The sequence below is a fragment of the Neofelis nebulosa genome, chromosome 13 (assembly GCF_028018385.1).
Source record: "Neofelis nebulosa isolate mNeoNeb1 chromosome 13, mNeoNeb1.pri, whole genome shotgun sequence".
In the NCBI taxonomy this organism is placed as follows: Eukaryota; Metazoa; Chordata; class Mammalia; order Carnivora; family Felidae; genus Neofelis; species Neofelis nebulosa.
In genome coordinates, this window is record NC_080794.1 from 6,076,766 (window position 1) to 6,103,098 (window position 26,333).

At 41.6% G+C, this 26,333-nt stretch overlaps 1 protein-coding gene, 1 long non-coding RNA gene and 1 other non-coding gene across 5 annotated transcripts in view; all 3 read right to left on the reverse strand.

Annotated features, from left to right (window-relative positions):
* The window catches only part of TOMM20 (translocase of outer mitochondrial membrane 20), a 35,699-nt gene extending 12,653 nt beyond the window's left edge, over positions 1-23,046 (reverse strand). The window contains exons 1-5 of one of the 3 annotated variants that reach the window (XM_058696192.1): positions 22,772-23,038; positions 17,236-17,282; positions 14,688-14,769; positions 11,152-11,294; positions 6,679-7,946 (exon numbers count right to left, since the gene is read on the reverse strand). In XM_058696192.1, the coding sequence (XP_058552175.1) occupies positions 7,902-7,946; positions 11,152-11,294; positions 14,688-14,769; positions 17,236-17,282; positions 22,772-22,892 (438 nt within the window). In that variant the 5' untranslated portion in view covers positions 22,893-23,038 and the 3' untranslated portion in view covers positions 6,679-7,901. Of the gene's footprint in view, positions 1-6,678; positions 7,947-11,151; positions 11,295-14,687; positions 14,770-17,235; positions 17,283-22,771 lie in introns of those variants that run through there. The other 2 variants (XM_058696193.1, XM_058696191.1) reach the window with 2 other exon arrangements.
* Positions 22,214-22,348, reverse strand: LOC131493759 (small nucleolar RNA SNORA14). The gene has a single exon (XR_009252845.1). It is a non-coding gene; the product is annotated as a small nucleolar RNA SNORA14 (small nucleolar RNA).
* Positions 23,047-25,938: 2,892 nt separating the features above from the next.
* Positions 25,939-26,333, reverse strand: LOC131492355 (uncharacterized). Its single transcript, XR_009252026.1, has 2 exons — positions 26,230-26,333; positions 25,939-25,994 (listed from the first exon to the last, which is right to left on the reverse strand). It is a non-coding gene; the product is annotated as an uncharacterized LOC131492355 (long non-coding RNA).

The following is a 26,333-nucleotide window of genomic DNA, read 5'->3' on the forward strand; positions in this document are numbered from 1 at the left end:
GTAACTATACTTATCATGGCGAGCACTGCACAATGTATAGAATTATTGAATCACTATGTTGTACAATTGAAACCAATATAACTTGGTGTCAATTATGCTTCAGTTAAAAAAGTAAAACACCAGGGTGCCAGGGTAGCTCAGTGGGTTGAGCGTCAGCCTCTTGATTTCAGCTCAGGTCGTGATCTCACGTTTCATGAGACTGAGCCCCATGTTGGAGCTCTGCGTGGACAGTGTGGAGCCTGCTTGGGATTCTCTCTCTCCCTCTCTCTGCCCCAACACCCCCCTCTCAAAATAAATAAACTTAAAAAAAAAAGTAAAACACCAAAAATGAATTTACAAACATGATTGACATTTGAAATAGAGTTCTGGAAATGTTATAAGAAAAATCGTAAAGGTGAAATTCAGAATTTTAAAAGCAAAGTTATTAAGTAGTTTCATAACGTTTACAGTGGAAACATAAATGGGACTATATCAAAGTAAAAAATTTCCGCACAGCAAGAGAAACCAGCAAAGTGAGAAAGCAACCAATGGAATAAAAGAAAATACTTGCAAACCACCTCTCATCAAAGAGGTTAATATCCAAAAAAATATTGGGGCGCCTGGGTGGCGCAGTCGGTTAAGCGTCCGACTTCAGCCAGGTCACGATCTCGCGGTCCGTGAGTTCGAGCCCCGCGTCAGGCTCTGAGCCATCAGCCCTGTTTCCGATTCTGTGTCTCCCTCTCTCTCTGCCCCTCCCCCGTTCATGCTCTGTCTCTCTCTGTACCAAAAATAAATAAAAAATGTTGAAAAAAAAATTAAAAAAAAAAATCCAAAAAAATATGAACTCCTACAACCTAAAGCAAAAAAAAAACAAAAACAAAAACAGAACAAAAACAAAACAAAAAAACAACAACCCAATTTTAAAAACAGGCAAAGGCCCCGGTAGACATTTTTTTCCAAAGACATATAAATGGCCAAAAAGTGCTCCTCACTAACCATCTGGGAAATTGACAAGAGCACAATATAACCTCACACTTGACAGGACGGCCGTTATCAAAGTCAAAACGGCAAGTGTTGGCAAGGCTGTGGAGAAAGGGAGTCCGCTCCCTTTGGAACTGTCGGTGTAGTCACTGTGGAAGAGTGTGGAGATGGCTCAAAACCTTAAAAACAGAACTACCACGTGACCCAGCAATCCCACTTCGGGGGATATGTCTGAAAGAAATGAAATCATTATCTCAAAGAGACAGCTGCACCCCCATGGTCGTCACAGTATTGTTCGCCAGAGGCAAGGCAGGAGAAGACACTGAATGTCTGTCAGTGGATAAATGAAATGTTACAGGTGTGTGTGTGTGTGTGTGTGTGTGTGTGTGTGTGGTGGGGGTTGGGGTGGAGGTGGATATTCAGCCTTAAAAAAGCAAATTCTGGAGCACCGGGGTGGCTCAGTCAGTTAAGCAACCAACTCTTGACTTCAGTCCTGGTCATGATCTCATGGTTCGTGAGATCCAGCTCCATGTCTGTCATTGCAGAGCCTGCTTGGGATTCTCTCTCCCTCTCCGCCTGCCTCTCCCCTACTCACTCTCTCAAAATAAAGGGGGGGAAAAAAAAAAAAAGGGAAATCCTACCATTTCTGACACGGATAAACCTGGAGGATATTATGCCAAGTGAAATAAGCCCCAAACAAAAAGACCATGATCTCAATTATAGGTGGCATCTAAACAAACCAATCTTATGCTGTGGTGCCTGGCTGCTTCAGTCAGAGAACATGCAACTCCTGATCTCGGGGTTGGTTGTTCAAGCCCAGGTCGGTGTAGAGACTACTTTAAAAAACAATTTGGTGTGGGGGGGGGGGGGGTGTCCCTGGGTGGCTCAGTCGGCTGAGCGTCCGACTTCGGCTCAGGTCATGATCTCACAGTTCGTGGGTTCGAGCCCTGTGTCCAGCTCTGTGCTGAGGCTTGAAGCCTGGAGCCTGGTTCAGATTCGGTGTCTCCCTCTCTCTCTGTCCCTCCCTTGCTCATGCTCTGTCTCTCTCTGCCTCTCAAAAATGAATAAAGGTTAAAAATTTTTTTTTGGAAAACCAAATCAAACTCATAGAGTAGAATGGTGGTTGCCAGGGACAAGGGAGTAAGAAATTGGAAGATGTTGAACACACAGTACAAACTTCCAGTTATAAGTTCTGGAGCATGGGGACTACACGGTTAAATGTGTTGTATACTTGAAATTTGCAGAGTAGTTGTTTTTTTTTTTTTTTTAATGTTTGTTTATTTTTGAGAGACAGAGACAGAGAGCAGGCAAGGAAAGGGCAGAGAGAGGGAGACACAGAATCCGAAGCAGGATCCAGGCTCTGAGCTGTCAGCACAGAGCCCGACATGGGGTTCACTGTGAGACCGTGATGAGCCGAAGTCAGACGCTTATCCAACTGAGCTACCCAGGCACCTCTGCAAAGAGTAGATGTTAAGTGTTCCCACATCACACACCTAGAAAGGTAACATATCTGAGGTGACAGATGTTAGCCCGACTATGGGAATCATTTCATGTCCACTATACCCCAACATCACATCACACATCTTAAATATATAAAATCTTAATTTACTTATCTTACTTCAATAAAGATGGGGGGGGGGGGAGGATCCTGAATCTTCCATTTATCACGCAACACTGGCAGGTTTCTTTTTTTTTTTTTTTTAATTTTTTTTTTATGCTTATTTCTGAGACAAAGACAGAGCATGAGTGGGGGAGGGGCAAAGAGAGAGGGAGACACAGAATCAGAAGCAGGCTCCAGGCTCTGAGCTGTCAGCACGGAGCCCTACGTGGGGCTTGAACTCACAAACTGTGAGATCATGACCTGAGCCGAAGTCGGTCGCTCAACCAACTGAGCCACCCAGGCGTCCCTGGGCAGGTTTCTTAAGCTATGAGAGGGAAACAGCTACTGTCTGAGATAGTAGGGAGTGTGAGTGAATACATTCTGGAGTGAGGAAATGTTTGTCATCCTCTATGTGAGGCCTGGAGATCCAGCCTCTTTCAGTCTGTTAGTAAAAGTCAAACTAGCACAGTGAGATGCAGAAGTGGAGGGGACGGTCAGGTGTAGGGAGCTCACTCTAATCTGAAAGGCTAGACATACTTTTCCTGAGCCAACAAATGCCACTTCTGCTAATTCAAGTTGGGCTTCTATACTTGCTACTGGAGTCCTAACTGCAAGGGAAGCTTTTGAAAACTAGTGCAGGGCTCTAAAAAAAATGGCACATTGATATAATTTTTTATAAGAATCAGTCTCTGCTAAGACCACCAAGTTGTCCTCTTCAAATGCCGAACAGAGTGAGCAGCTGCATGTACGATGTCACTGTCCAGAGGTCACTGAGTGAGCACGTTCCACCTCTCCAGGGACTTGTCTCGTGCGCTCCTCTGGGTAACAGGCAACTCGTTCTGCTTTACAACTTCAAACATACCCACTCTGCCCAGGTACAAGCTGAAAGCCCTGCTCACTTCAGTCTAGCTAAGAAAAGGCAAGGCTACATGGATTTTAAGATCTCAGCGAAGCTCCAGTGGGATCCCGTTTTCTCCCCGAACGTGCAGGTCACATGCTGGCACGTCTCATGGAGGCACTGCTGAACACCAGGCACAGATTTTTCAGATCAAGCTCTAGCTTAAGCACAGCCTCTCTTACTCATTTTCTCCTCCCACCCCCGACTCCTAGCTTCTATATCCATAGTATCGGGAAGTGTTTGACTCCTCTATCAATACCAATGGAAATTAAACAAGAATTTAGTACCTCTGCAATGCCTCCTGGACTGTTTCCATAACACAGCTGTAAGCCTTTAAAAGTGAAGGAAAAGGTTCCATATATAAAATGTCCTGGGGGGGCGCCTGGGTGGCGCAGTCGGTTAAGCGTCCGACTTCAGCCAGGTCATGATCTCGCGGTCCGTGAGTTCGAGCCCCGCGTCAGGCTCTGGGCTGATGGCTCGGAGCCTGGAGCCTGTTTCCGATTCTGTGTCTCCCTCTCTCTCTGCCCCTCCCCCGTTCATGCTCTGTCTCTCTCTGTCCCAAAAATAAAATAAAAAATGTTGAAAAAAAATTAAAAAAAAAAAAAATAAATAAAATGTCCTGGAGACCTTCTAAAAGGAAAAAATCCATTTGATTTGCCCAGACACAAATATCAAATAAAAATTTTAGAACTCACAATCAAAATGCTTAGTGAATGTAAACTTTTTCTGTTATTTCAAGAGAGGGAAAATCTCAAGCAGGCTCTGCCCTGTCAGCTCACAGCCAGACATGGGGCTCAAGCACACAAACCATCAAGATGGTGACCTGAGCACACCCCAGGGAATGGAATTTCTGCTTAATTTATGTGTCTAGTTAATGGGCTATTTATGGGGGAAAAAAATCCTAAAAAAACATTTAAATGGACTGGCCTATCTTGAACATAAAGTCTGTAATGGACGGTCTTTATGCTTTGGATTATCGAATGAGTACTGGGTGTTCTTAAATAATCACATACTACCACCAGTTGGCCGGCTTTTTAATTACACATCTCATTTTTACAGAGTGCACCACTGAAGCACATCATCTGGGACATGAACACTCGCTATCCTGCAATAATTTCCTATTCATATTTTCTAGGTCACCCCTGACTGCTGCTGGGTCACATTCACAGCATGGCCCCAGTCCAGCAGCATCACTAAACCCTGGGAACTCATTAGAAATGCTAACGGGGCACCTGGCCGGCTCAGTGCATAAACCATGTGATTCTTGACCTTGGGGTCATGAGTTCGAGCCCCAAGTTGGACAGAGAGTTTACTTATAAGAAAATCACTTTTTTTTTTAATTAAAAAAAGAAATACTGAAAATGTGCTCCTGAGTCTGACCTGCTGCCCAGCAATGTGCTTTAGCAATCCTTCCAGGTACCTGTTAAACTTGGGTAATCACGATGACCCAGAACCCTCACCAGCTGACATTAAAGCAGGGCTTCTTAACCTGGGATATGAAGTCAAAGGCAAATGTGCCTTTTCCTGGGAGGAGCTGCCCAACTGTCAACCTTCTCTAAGGGATGTCAACCTAGAGGCAGGTACCACCACTGCCAGTCATCAAATTCAGATTTCACTTCTGCAAATACACACCAAGCCAACATGTTCTCCAAGCCCTTTAATAATATTCACTTAAAACAGCTGAGGCACAAGCAATAATAAAACTGCATTTTTCGTTACAAGAAAGAATTTTGTGTAATATCTGCATCATATACCAATTTTCTCAAACTCTCTTCGGCAATATTTTGTTAATACTCTGGTCCAGAAGTTGGTTCAACAAGGTCAGAAAAGCAGAAATTTAGTTAAAAAAAAAAAAAAATCAATTACCGAAGGGTAAGAGGACTCAAACATTTACTGAGTGCCTACTATGGCCACCGTACTAGGTTTTATGTACTTTACAGAAGTTCAATGTGAATGTTAAGTCCTAGTCATCTGTTAACAGGCTAGCGGGACACAGTCAGGTAAAGCCCATCTTAAGTGTGCTTTCACCTTAAGTACACCTGTGGAATCGAAACACCGGTCTTTCCCAAGGAAACGCACCAACATGCACAAATACATATTTCCATTTCCAAAGACAGTACCCAAGCATGCAACATTAGGACATGGGCACACTCAGGTTGTCACCACTCTACCTAAATCTTGGGCTGAGGACCACTGGGCCAGCATCGCTCCTACTGACTGCGTGGTTCTGTCACCATTTAAAACTTTAGATAGGAAATGGTGTTCAGCACATTAAGTATCTGGGGAAAACCTTGCTTGGTTGTTTTTTTTTTTTTTTTTTTAACAAAACGACTTTCAGAAGTGGCACCTGTTCTGAAAACCATCATTTAAGTAAGAAAATGACAGCATAAACAGCTCTAATGGGAAGATACCACAGGCATTTCAACAAGTATTACATCAAAGCTGGTTATTTTTCAGAAAACTAAGTGATACCCAGCTCAGACTACAGAATTCTCCAGAGCATATAGCCTTCACATCCTCCCACACAGCTAAGTTAACCCCTCACTCCTCCAACTAGTCCTTAGTTTTTCTGGGTCCATTCCTCCCTTGCCAAGCTGCCTGCCCCTTGTTCTTGCCTCTATATACTAACTCTAACCTATATTCTGGATGCCCCTGGATGCCCCTGGTCTCAACACTCCCTCTGGCTGGGGTGGGCACAGGACAAAAGCTTGTTTCCTACCGATGTGGTCAATCACTGACCAATCGCCATTGCCCTGCTTTGGATTTGGGATCTATTGGTAAAACTGACTGGCATGTTTGCACTGGTCACCTCCCTATCCCCACAAAAGAGCAGGCTGGGTGTTATCAAAAATAAAAGCACACTGTTTAAGGGTTCAGGATTACACACGTGGAAGATACACAAGGAAGAGTCCTTAAATGTCTGAGTCGCGTGGTCTGATGTTCTTTTACAGATGAGAATACTAGGAGGTAAGTTCAGAGATGTAATGTGACGTGCCAAAGGGTGTGGGGATGTCCAGAGGCAAAAACTTAGAGCCATACTGCAAACACTCTCCTTTAGATCTCAACCACAACAAAAACCCAAGGTTAAGGAAAATTTGTAAGTAAAACAAAATAAAAAGTCTGGTACCTAGGAAAAGTCTTTGGGATCTCTCCAGATTTTTAGACAGAGTAAAGGTAACCTATACAGGGAGGAATTGTTACTCAGTTCAACAGATGACAGCAAGTACCAAGGATCTTTATTCTCAGGCCCGATGTTGAATCTGTGACTGCAGAAAACACGTCACTATTTTGAGAACACCTCCATTCTTTCCAAGTCTTCAGCTACAAGGTTACACCTCATTCTCATCGTAACAAGATAAATGAAAGAGGATTAAGGAGATACACTGAAGATAAAAGCAAAGGGAACAAACATTTTACAAGCGTATCATCCCAGCTACCTAAAAGTTAAGTTTCAGATTTACGACAGTGACAGAACCATAGGATTTCGGTGAAAACCAACACAAGTCAGATCTTTTAAAAAAGGTGGGGTGGGGGGGATCAACTCAAAAATACAAAGTCAGGCAAGCATGCAAAATTCAGAGTATAAAAAAATGCAAGGCCTGGTTGTCCAAACATATACCTCAGGAAAAGGTGGATTTGAAAATAGATGCTAAACAGAAACAAATGAATTAAAAGCTGAAAGGGACACTTCTCTGAATTAGCAGACCAACTGCCTCATTTATAAAGAGGAAAGAGGGCAGACAGTAATTGGTGAAGCTCACACGGCTAGAGTAAGAATGACACAGATCTAATTCCCAGTGCTATCTGCAACTACATACAGCTAAAATACATGGAGATAAATATCCAGAACACATTAAGCCCACTGGTTTAAACAAAACATTTCAAGACAAATACACAGGGAGGTGAGTTAATACAGCACAGCAGCACATCTCATGTATTAAGAGATTAAAAGGAAAGAAATGACCTCTCAAAGATTTTAATGCTTAGTTTTGATAAAGCAGGCTTCCATCCAATTCTTTTATGTAGAACAAAATGAACTAGCTTTAAAAAAAAAAACAAAAAAAAAACGTGCATTCTTCAACTTTCTCCTACATTTTCTTGGCCTATCTTTCAAAACTAAGCACAGAGTATTTTTAACGTAAGAAATGTGACGCTGTATGTACATTTTAATTGCACATTTTAGGAATAAAATAAATCCATGATATTTCGGTAACTCGTAGTGTATTTATAAAATGAAAAGACTTCTATCAAAATACACTTTTCACTGGGAAAAATAAATAAAACAGATAAATGGATCTACACAAAGTAAAAATTAACTTTGGTAGATTTCAGTGTAGGACAGTCCATAACCAGCCTATTTGCCCTTATTCCCCCAGAGCTGCTCATCTTCCGAGTTAAGATTTTAAAAATATTTTTAATTGAGATTATGTTGATATTGGTTTTTCATTCCACATCATCTTCAGCCAAGCTCTGAGCACTTACAATTCTCTGAAAGAGAAAAAAAAAATTTAATTTTTAAATGTCCTTTACAGGAGGCAAGAATATACAACGGGAAAAGACAGTCTCTTCAACAAATGGTGCTGGGAAAACTGGACAGCTACATGCAAAGAAATGAAACTGGAACACTTTCTTACAGGATACACAAAAGTAAACTCGGAAAAGAATTAAAGACCTAAGTATGAGACCTGACACCATAAAACTCCTAGAAGAAAACATAGATCGTAATCCCTTGGGCACTGACCTCAGCAATGTATTTCTAAGCATGTGTCCTCATGCAAAGGAAACAAAAGCAAAAATAAACTATTACAACTATACCAAAACAAAAAGCTTTTACACAGCAAAGGAAACCAACAAAATGAAAAGACAATGTACTGAACTGGAGGATATCCATAAATGATATATGCAACAAGGAATTAATATCAAAAAAATATAAAACACTCATACAACTCAACACCAAGAAAAAAACCTAATAATATGATTAAAAATGAGCAGAGCACCTGAAGAGACATTTTTCCAACAGACACATGCAAAGAGGTTCACCATCATTCATCGTCAGGGAAATGCAAATCAAAACCACAAGGAGCATCACCTTACACCTGTCAGAATGGCTAGACTCAAGAAGACAAATAATAAGTGTTGGCAAGGATGGGGAGAAAAGAGAACACTCGTGCACTGCTGGTGCGAACGTAAATCGGTGCAGCCACTGTGGCAAACAGTAAACAGGTTCCTTAAAAAATTTAAATAGGAATACCATACGATCCAGCAATTCCATTGCTGGTTATTTATCCAAAGAAAATGAAAATACTAATTCGAAAAGATGTACACAACCCTATGTTTATTGCAGCATTATTTACAATAGCCAAGATATGGAAGCAAACTATGTGTCCATCAATGGATGAATGGATAAAGAAGTGGCATATATATAATTTAATGGACTATTACGCAGCCCTAAGAACGAGATCTTGCTAATGGCAGTATGGATGGGCCGAGAGAGTATTATGCTACGTGAATTAAGCCAGACATGGATGAACACTATCTGAATTCACTTATATGTGGAATCTAAAAAACAAAACGAACAAAAAAACAGACAGAGACCCATAAACACAAACTGGCAGCTGCTAGAAGGGAAGTGGGGGAGGGGGCATAGGCAAAGCGAGCGAAGGGGAGTGGGAGGTACAGGCTCCCAGTTATGGAATGAATGAGTCACGGGAATAACAAGTACAGCATAGGGAATATAGCCCACGATCGTTTAACAATGTTGTGTGGTGAGACAGAGGGTAAACACATCAGTGAGAAAAGCAGACCATAAAGTATACCTGTCAAATCAGTAAGCAGTACATGTGAAACTAATGTAACATTTTGTGTCAACAACACTTCAATTAAAACCAGAATTTCTTTTTCAAGTTTTTTGAGTGAGTGAGAGAGAGAGAGAGAGAGAGAGAGAGAGAGGGAAAGAAAGAATGTGCACACATGTGCAGAGGAGGAGCAAAGAGAGAGAATCCCAAGTGGGCTCCGCACCAGCACACAGAGCCTGATGTGGGGCTCGAACCCACAAACCATGAGATCGTGACTCAAGCTGAAATCAAGAGTCATGTTTAAACGAGTGAGCCACCCAGGCACCTCCCAAAAAAAATCTTAAGGGGGGGGAGATGTCCTCTGCAGTCAAAGAAATCAAATCTTGCTAAAGTTTACCCATTCTACAATTTCAACATTTAACACTCTTAAACACTGTTATCAAAGAAAATAATGATCATGCGGTCAGTCCCATTTCAAAATCCAAGTTAATAAAGGAAGAATAACATGCACTGTTTTAGAGGTTGGTCAATTATGTAACTAAAACCAAAAAGAATTTAAGATCTCTTTCACTCCCACATAAACTAAGAATACTGATTTTTTACTGGTCATCTTAGCCTCCAAACATTTCCCTTTTTGGCCTGAAAATGCTCCGAAGTCCTCATACAAGAAAGTACTTCCAAAATTAGCATTTGAAAATATGTCAAAATAATATGAGATAAGTTAACTAAGGAGGCCATTTTTATAAAGAGGAATTCAGGCTTCATCCCAAACTCATCCATATTTCACAAGACCTCATCACCCTGAGGTCAATCTTCCAAAAGCACCGCGCTATGCTGCGTTTCCAAGAGTAGACACTATAAGAGGATTCTAATACAGACACGCTAGGAGCCACATTAGTCTAAATAAAAAGGTTTAAGACCAAATCTTTGGTTTTTCAACCCTCTCCCTTAAATCTTCGGGGCCTTGTATTCTTTCTAGTCCCTTCTCCAACTAGTTGAATAAAGATCAGTTTGAAGAACTAACCAGTCATTTTATTAATTTTTAATCACATCAACTATGGGAATTAACACATGAATACACAAACTGTTCCAAAAAATAGATTCATTTCAGTTCCTGGAGACGATTAAAAATGAACAGAATGCAATTTTAATCAACTCTTAAGTTATAGGTCATCTTTTATACAAATGGTACTGTGTTCAATACAGATTTGAGGATGTAGTTAAATAGCTCCAAGCTCAAAGCCCACCTTGGCAAAAGCGGAGGCACTGGGGCCTTTAGACGAGTGAGGTCAGAGGCAATCTACAATCCTTTGTGATCTAGTTTCGGGCTGTGCCAATCTTAGCTCCTCTGTCCTCTGCCAGGCCACTTCGCTGAATGCATGGGCTCACAGAAGGTAGAAAGCTTTTAGAAAGTAGCTGAGAGGGGCCTGAATTTTGGTATGTGAATACCAAGGTCTGAGATTTAATACTGAGACGCACTTCCTTCTTTTGTTTGTTTGAAGTAGGCTTCACACCCACGATAGAGCCCAAAGTGGGGCTTGAACTCAGGACCCTGAGATCAAGACCTGAGCTGAGATCTAGAGTCAGATGCTTAACTGACTGAGCCACCCACGTGCCCCTGAGACACACTTTCTGATCCACACAGAGGGCACAATGACTAGATCTTATGACCGCTCACTCAAACGTTATCAGGGAAGACCATTTTCAAGCACAGGTATCTCCAATTCTGATTTCATCCCAAGAATGAGTTTCAGAATTTCATCATGTTCACTAGACTAGTTTTTCTTTGTAACAGTAAGAATGGCCTCTATGGTTTCACTAATTTTTAAAAGTCCATGTCCCTAAAACATTTCTTTTTTTATATTCTACTCACTTTTGTTAACATTTCAAATCCTCACCTGACTAATTGTCGGAAGCTTGGTCAGAAGCATCTGGAACACTGGCGGTGGAAGAGTTTGCTGTAACACTTGCAGCAACTGCTGCGGCTGTCCACACACCGCAATCGCATTTGTCAGATGGTCTACACCCTTCTCGTATTCACCTGGAAGATTTACATAAAAGTAATGTGACCTGGAAAGCCTTTGTTTGCCTCTGTCAAAAAGTCAACTGTACAGCCTTCACTACGTTTCCAAGTGATCATGACCAAAAACATCAAAGAAGTAAAAACCTGGAAATAATCTGCGGTACCTTCATATAACTATTATGAAACCATTAATAAGAACGAATCAGATCACATGCACAGATATGAAAGGATCCTCAAAACACATACAGAAGGGGAGAAATTAAGTGCAGAAATATGCAAGTATATTACTGTTTACAGACTTAGAATATTTCTGCAACATATTAAAAATTGCTAACAATGGAACAGTACTTTTCTATGAGAAGAAAGAACTGAAGACTGGGGACTGAGGTGGAAAAGAAGTCCAAGTTCACTTTACACTAATCGCTCACACTATCTGAATGGCATCACAAGCAGATGCAGAAAAAACCCTAGGAGGGTGGTGCATCCGGACGGCGAAAGACTCCCGTCCTGTCCACCCACCACCCTGCGCATCTCTTTCATCTCCCTGCTCCGGAGTCACAGCCTCTGTAAGAAACCAGTAAGCGAAGTTTTCTGACCCTGAAGAAGAAAATGACCGAGTAAGTGACTGAAGAATGGTGTATGAAGAGGAAATGCCTGCTTTAACATTTTCACTTGAGAAAATCTGAAGACTGAGGTATTCAAACTGAAGAAAGTACAACTCTACAAAGAAGTATTTAAAATAGGAAACACAAAAGACTGAGGTGCCTGAGTAGATCAGTCAGTGGAGCATCTGACTCTTAATTTTGGCTCAGGTCATGATCCCAGGGGTCGTGGGATCATGCCCCACGTCGGGCTCTGAGGTAAGCGTGGAGCCTGCTTATAATTCATTCTCATTCTCTCTCATTCATATTCTCTCTCTCTCTCTCTCTCTCTCTCCCCCACCTCTGCCCTATCCTCCCTGCCCCTCTCCTCTGCTCATGTTCTCCCTAAAATTTAAAAAAAAAAAAAAAAATTATAAAAAAGAAAATTAAGACTTAGGTCTTCAGCCTGGGCTTTGACTTTCATCAGGGGACAAATGACTCCATTAACTTGGAAATTAAAACGCCACTTGGCCACTGAATCCTCATGCCGTTGAATTTACAGGCAATGTAGGGGATTTATACTGTTGCCTGGGGATATTAATTCTGATTATTAAATGGAAATAAAGCTACTACTGGAGTGTGAGTGTAGAACACAGGGGATTCTGAGACACCTCCTAATATTTCTAAAAATAATGCAAACAGTTAATGACCAACCAAAGCAATTCAATGCAGATGAAACCATTTCCTCTCTAGTTTGTAGACCTGAGCCCATTCAAGGTATCCTAAGATGAGATCTGGCTCAGTTAACAGAATATGCTTATGGAAGACCCCTAGATGGAGGAGACCATGTGAAATGAAGTTTACTGCCTAAGTCAATTATGCCTTCACTTGGCTTACTTTGATGTTGACTTTTCCCCTAATTCTAACCACCTGACTCTTCAACCTTGAGCTGGGCTGGTAGTTTCCACTGGGGAAAAAAAGCAGCTTGGCAGAGTTGTTAAGTAACCCTCTGTATGGCATTGAGTTAAAGTGTGGAACATGAACTTGGGAAGAAAAATAACTCTTCCCTGTCCCTCCTTGACCTTCCCCCTCAACCACCATGAGTTACTGTCCTTCTCAATCTGGATCTAACAGTTCAAGTCAGACAGATGGCCACAACACATGGATCTTCGAGATAATCCAAATAGAAGTAATTAATGCACTATACTCTAGTAGTTTGGACTATAAGTAAAATAATTTAAAATAATGTTTATATTTTGGGAGAAAGAAGAAAACTTTGATAGACATATTTATGAGCATCAACAAAAAATTTTGAGAATTTGTTTGCATGAATCGATATACAACCTATACCCTTAGACACAGATATCCCTATCCATGCAGATTTTTCTGTTCAGATATTTAATACAGCCTCTTAAATGAGCCCTATGAGGATTTAAGTGCTTTACTATCACCCTATGATTAAACCTCACATGTTTCTTAATGAACTGGGGTAAAAAAAGCCAAGATTATTTTCTAGTAAGCCATTCCCATTTTCATTTATAAATATTATCGGCCTACTATACCATCCAAATAAAACAATTATTTCTTACAGAAAAAAATCAAAGCAAAGAAATTATTGGGAAGGGAGAAACGTGATCAAAAGTAACACATCACCACCACCTCAAACCTTTAATCTCTTTCCATAAAAACAGGTAAAATAACCACAAATGACCTACACTGTGTAGTTCAATACTATCCAAATCTAAGATACAGCAATGAGCATAAAAAAAACTTGACACTTGATACCATTTTTATCAACGACAGCAACTACTACTTCAAAGCTACTTTTGAAATAAAAGGTAATTTGACACTAAAAATTTACAAATACATTTAAGACTCTAAATTACTGAATTATAGTTTTCAATTTGTCAGTGTGAGCATTTTAACTTCGTAATAGTAATGTTTTTAAAAAAGAACTTTTGTTTTTAGTTTATTTGAGAAAGAGAGAGAGAGAACGTGCGTGAGCAGGGTAGGGACAGAAAGAGAGGGAGACAGAGAATCCCAAGCAGGCCCTGCACTGTCAGCACAGAGCTCGATGCAGGGCTTGATCTCACACACCATGAGATCATGACCTGATCCGAAATGAGTCAGTCGCGCTCAACTGAACCACCAAGGAGCCCCTAAAAACAGAACTCTTAACCCTTAGTTGAATACATAATGCACAAAGCCTAAACTCTAGATCAGATTCAGTTCACTGGTCCTGAAATTAAGCACCGTGAACTCACTGTGTGACCCTGACAGGTAAATTAACCTTCTCCAGGAATTGTATGACCCATTCCTTCCTATAAATACTGGAAAAGACCTACTAAAGATTAGGTGAAGAAGCTGAGGAAGCATATTCTTCCAGTTACTATTTATATATTGCATTAGGACTATATTCTCTAAACTGCTAAAAAATACCTCACTTGTAAAGATTACTTACTATAGTCTCTGTATCATGTATCAAGTAAACCTAAAATTTTTTTAATTTTTTTTAAAGAGAGCGAGCGCGCACGCACTAGGTGGGGAGAAGGGCAGAGAGAATCTTAAGCAGGCTCCATGCAGTGTGCAGACGGACATAGGGCTCATGACCTGAGCTGAAATCAAGAGTCAGACACTTAAACTGAGCCACCCAGGTGCCCCAAGAGTCAGTCTTAAATAAAATAATCCTCCCATTATTAAGTGACTTGTCTTGAAATATTAGAATACCTTTCTTAACAGCTGCTGTACTACACACAAAAAAGTCCCTTACCACCACAAATTTGTATTAGTGTGAGGAATTCTAATTTCCTAGTCTTTTAATGATTATTACCTTGGGCTAGCAACTCTTCACCAAGCTGTATTTCTTCAAGGAAGAATTTCTGAACAGCTTCTGCATCTTTAAGGTCAGGTAACTGTTCGGAAACAGAATATTTAATACATGATACCAAAATTATGCTGGGAATATAACCAATACACAGAAAATCATTGCACTAAAAACAAAAGAACAAAAAACTGAAGAGCTCATTATAAAAAATGATAAATTTACTCTTCAATACTCACAAGCATTAGTTTAGTATCTACATTTAAATGAATGCAAAAAAAAAAAAACTTACTGATTAAACTGAAATTAGAACAGTTCTTAGAAAGCTGTGCATCAAACTTAAAAAATGAAGAGTACAATTATCTATACCATAAAATATGCAATTTACTATTTACACTATTTTGATCCCCATTATTATACATTTTTATATAACTATAACCAACTGTTCCTCTGATCCATCATTTTGAATAGATTTTACATGCATCTAAAAGATTACATGTAAATGGTAGGAGACTATTCCATGGAGAAATACAGGATTGCATAATCACAATCTGTTTGTTGGACATCTGAGCTACTCCTAATTTGTCTAATACAAACTGTTAATAAGCTTTTGTCTAATTTGTCTAATACAAACTGTTAAGCTTTACTTAAGTTTTTGGTTTTGTAGTTTGTTAAATATTATCAGACTACGGTAATACATAATGGCACTAGCTATAGGACTTACCTCTTTATTATTTTTTTTTAAGTTTGTTTATTTTGAGGGACAGAGGAACAGAGAGAGAATTTCAAGTAGGCTCCACACTGTCAGCACAGAGCCCCACACGGGGCTCAAACCAACAAACCCTGACCTGAGCCAAAACCAAGAGTTGACTGCTTAACTGAATGAGCCACCCAGGTGCCCCAGGACTTGTCTTTTCAAAAAATGTAAACCTATTATTAAAAAGTCCTGTTTTGGGGTGCCTGGGTGGCTTGGTCGGTTAAGCATCTGACTTCGGCTCAGGTCATGATCTCACGGTCTGTGAGTTCGAGCCCCGCGTCAGGCTCTGTGCTGACCACTCAGAGCCTGGAGCCTGTTTCCGATTCTGTGTCTCCCTCTCTCTCTGCCCTCCCCTGTTCATGCTCTGTCTCTGTCTCAAAAATAAATAAACGTTAAAAAAAAAAAAATTTTTTTAAATAAAATAAAAAAATAAAAATAAAAAGTCCTGTTTTGGGGCACCTGGGTGGCTCAGTTAAGCCTCTGACTCTTAACTTTGGCTCAGGTCATTATTTCACGATTCATGAGTTCAAGCCCCGCATCAGGCCTTGAACTGACAGCACAGAGCCTGCTTAGGATTCTCTCCCTCTCTGACCCTCCCCTGCTCATGCTCTTTCTCAAAATAAATAAACCTAAAAAAAAAAAAAAAGGGCTGTTTTATTTAAAAACCTAGACTTCTATTACTGGGAGTTTTTGATTCCTGACTTCTATACATTCTCATTACCAACAAACACACAAAAAATTTAAATTTCTGAAAGTAGAGGCATCTTTCATCAACCAGCCCAACACAGGCAAGAATGTGATTACACCTGAATCTGAAAATACACAGGGTGCATGTGTCTATACCTACTTTCTCATGTCGAGACAAAAAAGGTTACTGAAATATCATGAACATACTACGTATTTCAGAAAGGGAGTCTGGACATAATGGAACAAAGTGGCCACCTCTCAGTTTCACTTCCCTATCATCATGTCCAGTCTTTTAGCTATGTTGTGATTACTCAATTGTATCACAACAACAAAATATAACATTTATGGATTTCATTTTTCCTTGCTCCAACTTGGTATTTTCTTCTTTTCTTTTTCTTTTTTTCCAACTTGCTTTAAAAAGAACCACTACTGATCCAGTAGTCCAAGTCCTGGGAATCCAAGCAATGGAACTAATTCTAATAAAAAAGAAAAGGTATATGAGGTATATGTGCAACGACTAACATTTACTTACTTGACTTACACATGTCACAGAACATTTTTTTATCAAGCAGAGAAACCTATGTAGTCATTAAAAATAATCATGAACACAGGATCTATGAAAAGAAAAAAGTAGAAAGATTTATATCTATATGTACATATTACATCAAGGTAAAAATGTGCCACACGGTGGGATTCTGGATCAGAGGGTATGAATGATCCTATATAACTTCTGAAACAAATCGCATGTGGTTCTTTTAAAGGAAGCTGAACAAAGGAAAATTAATAATTAATGTTGTATTGTATTATTCTGAAGCAGCTGAGTGAGAAAGTTTGAACCTTTTGATAGAATTGTTTTCTGGAGAGTATCATCTTATTGCCCCTTAAGTATTGCTCATGTAATAAACTGTCTGCGGTTAGGGCCAACAGGGAGGAAATAATGATGGACCGGATAATCTGCAGTTGAACTGACTTAACTATTCCGAGAAACAACAAATTGTATTTTAAAATAAAAAAATCAATGCCTGTTATCAACTAGCTTTCTCAAAATACACACTTCAAGTGAGGTATGAGGTATATTCTACAACCTAAACAAAAAAACAGATTAAGTATTACCTTGGAAAGTCCAGCTCTCTCCTTGGCAAGCTTTTGTTTCTTTCTTCCTGCAAGACATGGAATATTTTCACGTTATCGTCATTAAAATGGGAATCAAAAGAAGTCAAACTGCTGTGACAGTCATATATGCTATTTGAGAAACATCCCTGAGTAGGGCTCTCCTATTCTCCTGTCTCCTTGTGATTTGTCAAGGTCTTATAAATAGTTCTGGTCAATGAGCTATGGACAATGTGACATTTCTGAGCAAGAGCTTTTTCCTTCCCTCTGGGGCACCAAGATCAGCAATTTTCAAGACAGACAGTTCTAAGAGCTGATTAATTAAATATCACAAGCAGAGCAAGCCCCCTCCCCCCCCCCCCAGTCTATACAGGACATGAAACACAAGCAAGAATTAAGCCACTGCTGTTAGAAAGTATTATAACTGAAATATAACAGATTTAATCTTTACTGCATGCTGAAAGCTATCTGACATTCCTAAATGGGAAAAAAAGAGGGGGTAAGAAGACAGTGTTCAGAAATGCACTGCAAAATTCTTAACTACTGCTGGCTGGTTAAGGAAAAAAACCACTGCTGGGGAGCCTGGGTGGCTCAGTCGGTGAAGCGTCTGACTTTAGCTCAGGTCATGATCTCACAGTTCATGAGTTCAAGCCCCCTGTGGGGCTCTGTGCCTACAGCTCAGAGCCCGGGACCTGCTTCAGATTCTGTGTCTCCCCCCGCCCTCCCCTCCCATGCTCACACTCTGTCTCTTTCTCAAAATTAAACATTGGAAAAAAATTAAAAGAAAAAAAACTTCTGCCTACACTCTGGAAGTTGTTTTGTTTCTTTGTCTTGTTTTTGATATGAAAAGGCAATACTACCTATCTCAGAAGCAAGTGATGTTTAAAATCTTAATCATCAATTAGTCAACCCTTAAGCCAAATCAATAAAGGACACCAACGGTATTTTAAATTGCTATTTAATTATATGCTCCACATGACGGAGTGTTAGCACAGAGGAAGCACTAGCTGTGTTTCTACCCCAGCTCTTCTCACTACTAGTGTGACCCAGGACAAGTTACAGGAACCCGTACCCCACTTTCTCCGGATGTAAAACTGGTCTCGAACAGTACATGCTTCACAGCATTCTTGTGAAGATTAAATGAGTTAATGCATGTAAAATATTTCTTAACTGTGCCCGGTTTATCACGTGCCATACGAGGAGTTGGTAATGAACGACCTCAGTATGCATGTGGTACCGAGACAGTTCGATACCAGCTCCTCAGCTCAGGAGTTGTGCCATGCTGCATTACTAATCGTTAAAACTACCGGTAACACGGAGACTGTGGCAGAGCTAAGAAAGGTAAGACTCAAATGCTTATTATGTGGGTGATCTTTGGCAAACAAATCTCTTAACTCTGCAAAGATTAAGGCATGTTCAATCTTACTACTACGAGGAACAAAAGCCATAAAGGACAAGCAAACGCCCTCTGAAAACCTTAGTGTTCTATAAATCCAAGTCTAATCAGTGCGTGACTGAAGAGGTAGTGACCTGTTTGCCTAACTGCAGGGAGATGGGTTAATTTACCGTGGTCCAGGAAATTTCTTATCTCCCCTTACAAACTGGGTTTAACCACACCAGTAGCTCTTGCCAACTCTAGCCCCCAGTGTACCTAAAGTGCTACCTCTAAGACTTAAATACAATTCTAGCAGTTTCAACAAAACAATATAGGTTAAATAAGCTGATCTTGTATGTAAATTTGAAGACAGTCCATCGCCTCCTGGCCTTTTGGCTAAGATCAAGTGAAGACAGCCCATTTTTCTTTTTTTTTAAATGTTTATTCATTTTGAGAGAGAGAGAGTACACACATGCGCACACACAAACAGGGGAGGGGGAAGAAGAAGGGAGGATCCCAAGCAGGCTCCCCCTTGTCAGGCAGGGCTCAGATCTCAAGGAAGTGTGAGATCACGACCTAAGCCAAAATCAAGAGTGGGACCCTTAACCCACCGAGCCACCCCTGCGGAGCCACCCAGCCGTCCCCCGTTTGTCTGTCTTTAGGCAGAAAATAATGAATACCATACTATATCAAGTAATTACTAAACATCATCAGTGCTGGAAGGAGATTGCCACGACCAGAAGAGGAGTGGAAGACTGCACAGAAGAGCCAGACATGAAGACAAAGGAACACTCAGATGTGAAGGGTAAGCACTCAGTAAGTTTTAGATGCCACACGCCAGACACTATTCTAAGTATCACCTGGCTTACTTACTCCTCACAGGAACACTAAGACAGGTATGATTAGCATTTCCACTTGAGAAAATTTACCAAGGTCCCAACTAATAACTGGCGGAAGGGCAATTCAAAAGCAAGCAGCTGAATTTCAGGACGTGTGTACTCAAACATTACTCTGTATTGCCTCTATGTGCTGCCGAGAAGTCGTTAAGAGTGGCGACAATACGGACTCCATCTTTGGCCTTCCGTCTTGTTCAAGCTCACTGGATGACCTCTCCTGGGACTGTGTGTTCCTGGACCCTTGGAGATTAATGCACGTGCCTCAGAAAGGCCCAAGGTGAGGACTGGGGAAGGCTTTTTCTTGGCCCCCCACGAATCTGAGAGAGAGAACATAGTCTTTCTCCTTCCTGACACACACGTAGTGCCACAATATATAATTAAAGGTTAGCTGTCATTTAGGTCAATGCAAATGCTTTGAGATGCATGCGAACCCTTCGATCTTGCAACAATGCCCTTCTGCTAGTCTCTTCACTATAAAATCTGCGGACGAAGGTCTGGACTTTGCGGGGGAAAATCTGCAGCCGGATCACCATCTGACTCCCCCCACCCCTGTTAAATTATGCTGAATAAAACTGTAAACCCACGGGGTCACCTGCCTGATTTTCCAGTTTCAAAGTGCCTTCTCAGTTTGCAGAACAACTCTACTGTCCCTCCTCTACCTTCTAACAGCCGTGAAGACATTCCCATAAAAAAATAAAAGGTACCTCAGAAATGAACAAGGCAAGTTTGTGGAATAAACAGGTACGTACAGTTTGCTAAGCCAGAATTTATGAAAAAATGACAAAAATAATGAAACCCAGTAGTTTAAGAACTTGTTTTCCATTACTATCCAATCTTTTTTTTTTTTTCAACGTTTTTTTTTTTTTTTTTGGGACAGAGAGCATGAACGGGGGAGGGGCAGAGAGAGAGGGAGACACAGAATCGGAAACAGGCTCCAGGCTCCGAGCCATCAGCCCAGAGCCTGACGCGGGGCTCGAACTCACGGACCGCGAGATCGTGACCTGGCTGAAGTCGGACGCTTAACGGACTGCGCCACCCAGGCGCCCCTATCCAATCTTAATAGTTGCTTTTTTTTTTAATAGGATGGAGAGGAGTGATCGTCGTTGAATGTCTGACTGATAGAATTACCAATTTTAAGACGGTTTAGTTCCTTTAAATTTCTACCGGTAAGATTCTAGCTTTAGTTTCTTGAGACAATTTAATTGTCACCTTATCAGTACATAATACTATCTCTATGATAAAGGGAAAGATGGTAAGGGCCTGAAAAATCATGGGAGTTACACATTCAGCTAGCAAATTCAGCCCTTGACTCAGTATTTACTAGAAATTAGTCCCAAATGCTACTGTGTAAACCTAACAAGTTAAAAGAGACTTTATCTACTTCTTTTAATTTTTTTTTAACGTTTATTTATTTTTGAGACAGAGAGACAGAGCATGAACGGGGGAGGGTCAGAGAGAGGGAGACACAGAATCTGAAACAGGCTACAGGCTCTGAGCTGTCAGCACAGAGCCTGACGCGGGGCTCGAACTCATGGACCGTGAGATCATGACCTGAGCCGGGAAGTCGGCCGCTTGAGCACCCAGGCGCCCCATATCTACTTTTAAAAATACACGTAAAACAGGAACTTACAGATTGTAGAATTACTCTGAATATAAGTTTTACTTCCTAAAGAAAATGTCAAATAATAATTACATTCATAAACAATCTTTAGCATCTATCAGTTACCATGTGCCAGGGATTGTACTAAACTCCGTATGTATTATAACATTTTACAGAAGAGGGAAACTAAAGCTTTAAGTCGGTTGCCCAAGGTTACTCAGCTAATAATTCAACTGACCACTGAGACCAGTGTAGACCATTGCTAATGCTAGAAAAAAAATTGTGGATTGAAGATGATGGAAAAGGGATTATGAAAATAATCTCTCAACTTGTCTAAAAGGACGGCTTTTATGATTTCTTCGGCCAAAAGTTAGTTTTCTCAAGGTTTCTAATAGGATTGTAGTGTTTCCAAAGCAAGAAAGGATTAACCTACTCTTTATAGAGCTCTGTAGCCATACCACCACCACCATGCCTCCAACTATTACTGAAATGGAAACTACAAGAAAATAATCTGAATTTCTAGTTAATGTTTACAGCCAGCCTTTGCAGAGGGGCTTTCTCTAGGTCAGGAATGCTGGTGGGCACTTCAAACATCTCAATCTTCACAAGAACAACCAGAGGCAGGTGGCATCACCTGATTTTACCAACTAAGAAAATTAAGATTCGGAGAGCCCAAATTATGCAGCTGATGCGCCTGGAAAACTGAGTTTCTGAATCCAAAATGGCACCCTCCCCATCTATCTAACTGTAAATAAAATAAATTCTCTGTATCCCTTCCCTCCTAAAACAGAAGACAGCTGGAATTAGGTGTCCTACTGTAGATGGCACAAGATCATCTTCTAGCCCCAAGAGGGCAGGTCACTAGCCACGTGGGGCACTGAACACCTGAGACAACCAGCTACAGCTTAATCAAACAGTAAGTGTGAAATAGACGAATCATTTCTTCCTACATTCTGGGCTCTAATTTTTAGAAAGCGTTTTGACTGAACAACCCAGAAAAGTTACAAAAATATTTCTTATTGCTACAAATTTGCTCTTGGAGGCCTCCGGAATTCAAAGATCACAAAGGTTTTGGTGGCACGACCTCCCTCGTTGGAAATGTCTCGTAAAAGATGTCGCAGGTATGAAATAAGACTGAGCCACAGGAGAAGCGCAGCCCTTTGGACTCCCCTGCAATTTCTATAGCATTCACTCATATCTTGGAAGCATTTTCAGGAAAGCTACCAAGAGGGTTTAAGAATGCAGCAGCGATACGGGTGCATTTGCGGAGCCAAGTTTCATGCACAATTTTGCAAAATACAAATCACACGACTCTCGAGTTATGAACAGAGGTTTAAACAGGTGAACTGCAAAAGGAGCCCCCCCCCCCCCAAATCATAACACAAACCAGAGTGCATTCATACGGCAAATGTTTGGGGAAGACAAAATGGGAAAAATCGTCCCTCCAAAATGGAGGCAATCATGCGGGGCCCCAGAGGCAGAAGCGGCACCGGGAGCGCGCAGCCGGCGCCGCCGCCTTTTTCCGCCTGGGAGGCCCGCGGCCGCCCTGCACCCCCGACGCCCCCCGCACCCCCGACACCCCCCACACCCCCGCGCGCGCGGCAGCGAGGAGCAAGCAGGCGGAGGCGGGGAGAGGCTGCAGGCCCCGTGCCGAGGGGACCCACTCACGTTCTCGAAGCCTGTTCTTGAAGTTGGGGTCACTTCGTCTCTTGCGGTCGAAGTAAATGCAATACCCGATAAAAAGAGCCCCGCAGACACCGGCGGCGATGGCGCTGTTCCGGCCCACCATCTTCTCTCGACCGAGGAGCAGGAGCGAGCGCCGCGGCGTCGGGCCCCGCGTAGAAGCAGTTGGCCGAGAACCCTCACAGCGGACCGCGCCGCTGCGACCTGTCGCTCGCCGCGAGGGACGCGGAAAGGCCGAGAGCACGCACTTCCGGCCCCAGCCGTGCGAGGCCCTCGGGCGTGTCCGCGGCAGTGCCTGAAGAGCAGCGCCGGAGCCGCTTCTGCGCCTGCGCAGGGGGCCTAAACGCAGTCGCCTAGGCGCCTCCGGGCGGGGTGTGTGGTGGTGTCAGCGTTTTGCGAGTGACCTCGCACTTCCGGTAGAGCCGCTGAGCGTGACGTCGCGAAGGCGGCGCGTGGCCGTCAGTCACATACTCAAAAGACTGTAGGTGACTTCTTTCCTTGTGCCAAAGATGGAAGGGAGTGGTGACAAATGCTTCGTGTTACTGTTGTGTAATATAGACAACCTGTGACTCGTTTGAATTGAACTGAACTTGCTTTTCAAGTTGTCACAATATGCTGTACAGCGAGCAACATAATCTAGTGATTCAGTGTTGAAAGAATATTACAATACAACCTTGTAAGAAAATTTGGAAGAAAATTTCGCTGGTTCCTGGAAAAACATAATGAATAAAAAAGATGAAAGATGGGAATGCAAGCTGGTGCAGCCACTCTGGAAGGCATTATGGAGGTTCCTCTAAAAATAGAACTACCCTATGACCCCAGCAATTGCACTGCTAGGGATTTATCCAAGGGATACAGGTGTGCTATTTCGAAGGGACACAGGCACCCCGATGTTTATAGCAGCACTATCAGCAATAGCCAAAGTATGGAAAGAGCCCAAAGGTCCATTGATGAATGGATAAAGAAGATGTGGTATAGACAATGAAGTAGAAAAAGAATGAAATCTTGCCATTTGCAACTACATGGATGGAACTGGAGGGTATTATGCTAAGTGAAATTAGAGAAAGACAAATCATATGACTTCACTCATGAGGACAAAACAGATGGACATAAGGGAAGGGAAACAAAAATAATATAAAAACAGGGAGGGCGAGAAAACTGAGGGTTATAGGAGGGGTTGTGGGAGGGGGGATGGGCTAAATGGGTAAGGGGCACTAAGGAAACTACTCCTGAAATCATTGTTGCACTGTATGCTAATTTGGATGTAAATTTAAAAAAATAAAACAAGTTACAAAAATGAAATAACGTGGGATGCTAAGTAGCCACACACTCAGGATTAGAAATAAAGTGTAATACATGGGATGTTCATAAAATTTTAGGGATGAATGAAAATTTAAATTTTGAGCATAGTGAAATGGTCCAGTATTATTTGCCTAATGTTTATATACTATGTAAACATACTGGAAGAAACTTACAAAACTAAATAGTGTATATTCAGAACATTATTTTGTGTGATAAAAATTTTCAAAGAAAAAGGAATTGATCTAAAAAAAGGTGAAAGAAAATCGAAAACATGAGTTGTCTTATAATCACTGGAAACATTATATATAGTAGTTTAAAGAGACAAAACCTTGGTTAGGAAGACATTAAATAACTATAAATTGAGAGGGGTAGAAGAGAGAAGGGACCTTCAGGGTTGTGTCATAAGAATGTGGCTGCCTCTGTCCCCAGTCATAGAAAGGGAGCCTCTTGAACCCTGGGAGTGACAGCGATGTCTCTTACTCAAGGTGAGCCCTGGCAGTTTATGCTAAGGAGTCCACTCTGATGGGGACTAGCCAGGCCAGGAAGACCAACCATGTGGTTAGAGGGTTGAGGCTTTGATCCAGGTAATACCACCCCTACCTCTGGGAAGGTTGGGGGTTTGGAGCAGAGGCAAGCTGGAGATTGAAATGGCCTACATAATGAAACCCAAATAAATACTCAGGACCCAGAAGCAGATGAGCCTCCCATGTTGACAATACACTGTGTAATTCTACACCAATGTGCCATGTGCTAGGAGGGTGAGGTGTTCTGACTCCACAGGGAGGGGACAACAGAAGCTTCATCTGTGGGACTCTCCCAGACCTCTCCCTGTGCATCTTTCCCTTTGGCCAGTTTGTTTGTATTTTTTTCTTTCTTTCTATTTTTCTTTTCTTTCTTTCTTCTTTCTTTTCTTTTTCTTTCTCTTTCTTTCCTTTTCTTTTTCTCTCTTTCTGCTATAATAAAACTGTAATCATAATGGGGTGCCTTACTGGCTCAGTCAGAGGTGCATAGGACTCTTGATCTTCCGCTTGTGAGTTCCAGCCCCATGTTGGGTGTAGAGATTAAATAAATAAAATTTTTTAAAAATTAAGTATACCATGTTCCTGAGTTCAGTCCTTACAGCCAATTATTGAATGTGAGGTGGTGGTGGGAACCCCCAAACTAGTAGCAAGCTGGTCATAAGAGAGTGATCTGGAGACACAACCCCCGCCCCCCAACTTTTGTCTGCTGTCTGAAGGCAGTCTTGTGGGAGACTGTGCTCAACCTACGAAGTTTGGCCTAACTCTGGGTCGTTGGTGTCAGAAGTTATTGTAAGGGTACTTATGCAAGGTTAGGGCTAGAGCCCCTAACCTAGCTTAGGAATTCAGGAAAGCCCTTTTGCTTAAGTGATGATGAATTTGATACCCAATGCAAGACCGGAAATAGGACCAAAGTTATGTATGCATTACCTGGACTTGGGCAGAGAGGGAAGGGTATGGAGATGCATTATGCACCAAAGATAGTAATTGAGATTTACACACAAGAGAATAACACAAAAAGCTTTTCCTTATGTGCTGCACACATACGTTCCGATTTTTCCTGTTCCAAAATTTGCCAGTGAACCTCAGCTGTTAAGAGGTATATCCTGAGCCTCAGACGTGTTGGAACAGAAAAGACTCGTCCAAGGCCACACAGATGACATGAGGCCTAGAACTTTCCTCTCTTGAAAACTTGAACAGACTACACGGCCATTAGATTATGACTCCTGAAGGAACAAAGAGCTATCCCTGTGTTGTGCATAGTAAACATGGTGTAAATGTTCAGGTCACTACTATGAGGTTCAATACACCAGGCAACATGTTTATACAAAGTACAGTTAGAGCAACATCTGTGCTTTATTCCTTAACCATTCTACATTCTAAAACACCTGTTGTGGGGCGCCTGGATGGCGCAGTCGGTTAAGTGTCCGACTTCAGCCAGGTCACGATCTCGCGGTCCATGAGTTCGAGCCCCGCGTCAGGCTCTGGGCTGATGGCTCGGAGCCTGGAACCTGTTTCCGATTCTGTGTCTCCCTCTCTCTCTGCCCCTCCCCCGTTCATGCTCTGTCTCTCTCTGTCCCAAAAATAAATAAAAAACGTTGAAAAAAAAAAATTTTAAAACACCTGTTGTAAAATGCAAGCATAGAATCCTAAAATAGAAACAGCCTGGAATCCCCTATGCACTCGTTTGTGAGTGAGATCATTAGCGGGTTGTGGAATACCCTTAG